Below are 2500 nucleotides of genomic sequence, written 5' to 3' on the forward strand. Positions count from 1 at the left end.
TTACTATATATAAGAATGTATATGGTGGCAATGTTAGGCATAAATGTTGACCGGCTCTTTTAGCTGCGTTGATGCCCAGGGGTGGCACTGCCATATATGGGTTATATAGGTATGTGTCGCTGTGAAGGGTATGTTTTTCAAGTAGTTTACTCTAGGATAGGGTATATAAATCAGAACGTTTGGGTCTAGAATAGGGTATAATTTTTCACAAAACTGACTAGTTGATTGAAGATTTTATATAGACTAAGGAAACCAGGAATTGCCACACAAAAATATAAAAAAATGAAATCGGCAAGTTTATATTTACGCAAATCAGCCTCAACAGTGGCGATAGATGGGGGATTTGGGGAGTTTACTCTAGTATAGGGTAGCAAAATTCAGCTCAACTAGCTCTGGCTAAGGGTTCCAGGGTCCCAGCGGCACATCCTCACCCAGAAATTCCCAAAAGTACCCCCCCCCCCCCGGGCGTTAATGGTCCATATTCGATCATTTTTACCAATTCACTTCATATCTTTTCTGCTTCTCCGCTTTCTAGATCCACTCACGTTAAGATTTCAAGAAACTGAGAGCGCGTTTATAGGTGGTAGAAACATTTCATGGATAAATTTAGCTCGCTTACGATGGTCAAGATAAACAGTATGATCTTTGAGTAGATGCCGCCTGAAATGTAATGTGGTTGCTTTAAAGCTCGATCAAAATTAAGAGTAAAATTCTAAATATCAGCTTTCGTATCATGCCTATGGCTAAGTAACACTCGCGTCACAGAAAGCGAATTAATAATTACGTTCAAGGTTTTTTAAAAACGCATTTCTGATGATTTGATCGGAACATCAAATAGTGACATACAAATGGCGGACTGAAGGAGTTTGTCCTTGTTGTTCAAACTTCAAAGACGTTCAGCCTTTGGAAATCGAAATGAATGCCACTTTGATCAGAGAAATGTATGGTTTGAGAGTTTATGTTTCCCAGTATTTATGATATTTTGAATAACAGCGACCTGAACCAGAGTTATTTAGCTGTAAAGACGAAATATTGTATATAAAGTTACCACTTTATGAACTTGTACGCTTATAATTTCATCCTATTTCAGGCTCTATCCCAAATATGTTTACATTTTCAACTTTAAAAATATCACAGCTACAAACTGTTAAGCTTAGGTTCAATAAAACGTCGGAGTATCACACTTAATTTGCGCAAATCGCTGGGCAAAGAAGCACAGACATTCGGGACGCCATTTTCCATCCCTGTTTCCTCAGTGGTCCGCACGCCGCGCATTTACTTTGTGCTCAAACTCCACAGATCTTATTTGAATCTTCAGTTCCTAAGCGAGAGTAAGGTTCGTTGTTCCACAATTACAAGATGTCCGAAGCAGCAAAGTCCCCAGCTAAGAAAAAGCCAGCAGCGCCTAAAAAGCCTGCTGATCATCCACCTTACATAGAGATGATCAAGGCTGCCATTGTAGCACTGAAGGAGCGAAACGGTTCTTCCCGCCAGGCCATCGAGAAATACATCAAAGCCAACTACAAGGTTGGAGAGGTCGGTCCTCACCTGAAGTTGGCTTTGAAGAGAGGCGCCACAAGCGGAAAGCTTCTACACACCAAGGGAGTTGGTGCTTCAGGCTCCTTCAAGGTGCCCAAGGAGGAAAAGAAGGAGAAGAAACCGAAGAAGAAGCCCGCTGCAAAGAAGAAGCCCGCCGCCAAACCAAAGAAGCCCGCCGCCAAGAAAGCAGCGAAGAAACCGGCGGCAAAGAAGGCTGCGAAGAAAACAGCGGCGAAAAAGCCAGCAGCAAAGAAACCCGCAGCTAAGAAACCAGCAGCAAAGAAGCCCGCAGCTAAGAAGCCGGCGAAGAAACCCGCAGCTAAAAAGTCACCCAAGAAAGCAGCGAAGAAACCAGCGGCGAAGAAGCCCGCCAAGAAACCAGCGAAGAAAGCTTAAGTGAGGCGCTCCTTCACCAAATAAAACGGCTCCTTTAGGAGCCACCATATCAAATAAAAGATCAATAATCAACAGAGTACTCAAGTGCAAAAAAAAAATAATCCTTTCTTTGGGTTTCTAAAGCTATGAAGTTGTTCTGTGAAAGCTTTTGGCTCGCCCTCTCTTCTATTCCTTGCCCGTAAAAACACCTATAGGTTAAAAATTACTCGACAGTCAATTTTATTTTAAAGGAAACTCTTGTAAGAAGAAATCTAAAGATTTGTCGCTGAAAGCTCGCCCTGACTGACACGGTTTCAGAACAATCTGTTGTGTTGATGTTGCGTGACTCGTGATCTCGAGTGCATTTCACGCAAAGCCAGTTGATCGATAAAACAATCACAAAATGTCTTCAACGCACTCTACCGGGTATTCATTTTAAAACTATCAAGGCCCGGTTGTTAGGTTCGATAACGCTATCCACTAGATAAATGGCTATCCAGAGGATAATTGTTAACAAAACAAACCACGCGCGCTATCTGCGGGATAGTGATTTATCCCGTCGATAGCGAATCGTTTTTAGTTTGCG

The 2500-nt window shown here is 42.3% G+C and overlaps 2 protein-coding genes across 2 annotated transcripts in view; one reads left to right on the top strand and one right to left on the bottom strand.

Annotated features, from left to right (window-relative positions):
* Positions 1–1248: 1248 nt before the first annotated feature.
* On the top strand, positions 1249–2034 carry LOC145468899 (histone H1-delta-like). Its single transcript, XM_081452611.1, has one exon. It carries the CDS (start codon positions 1360–1362, stop codon positions 1933–1935), a length of 576 nt encoding a protein of 191 aa, XP_081308737.1. The 5' UTR covers positions 1249–1359; the 3' UTR covers positions 1936–2034.
* A 171-nt stretch (positions 2035–2205) lies between these two features.
* The window catches only part of LOC145468908 (histone H3), a 1278-nt gene continuing 983 nt past the window's right edge, over positions 2206–2500 (bottom strand). Inside the window, exon 1 of the mRNA XM_081452621.1 lies at positions 2206–2500. This exon is cut by the window's right edge and continues 983 nt beyond it. The gene's annotated coding sequence lies outside the window, so the exon portion shown is untranslated.

The sequence above is a fragment of the Orbicella franksi genome, chromosome 14 (genome assembly GCF_964199315.1).
Source record: "Orbicella franksi chromosome 14, jaOrbFran1.1, whole genome shotgun sequence".
Taxonomy (NCBI): domain Eukaryota; kingdom Metazoa; phylum Cnidaria; class Anthozoa; order Scleractinia; family Merulinidae; genus Orbicella; species Orbicella franksi.

Bases quoted from the DNA above. Each gene is read 5' to 3' on its own strand.
- LOC145468899 (XM_081452611.1), top strand. From the start codon at position 1,360: ATGTCCGAAGCAGCAAAGTCCCCAGCTAAGAAAAAGCCAGCAGCGCCT.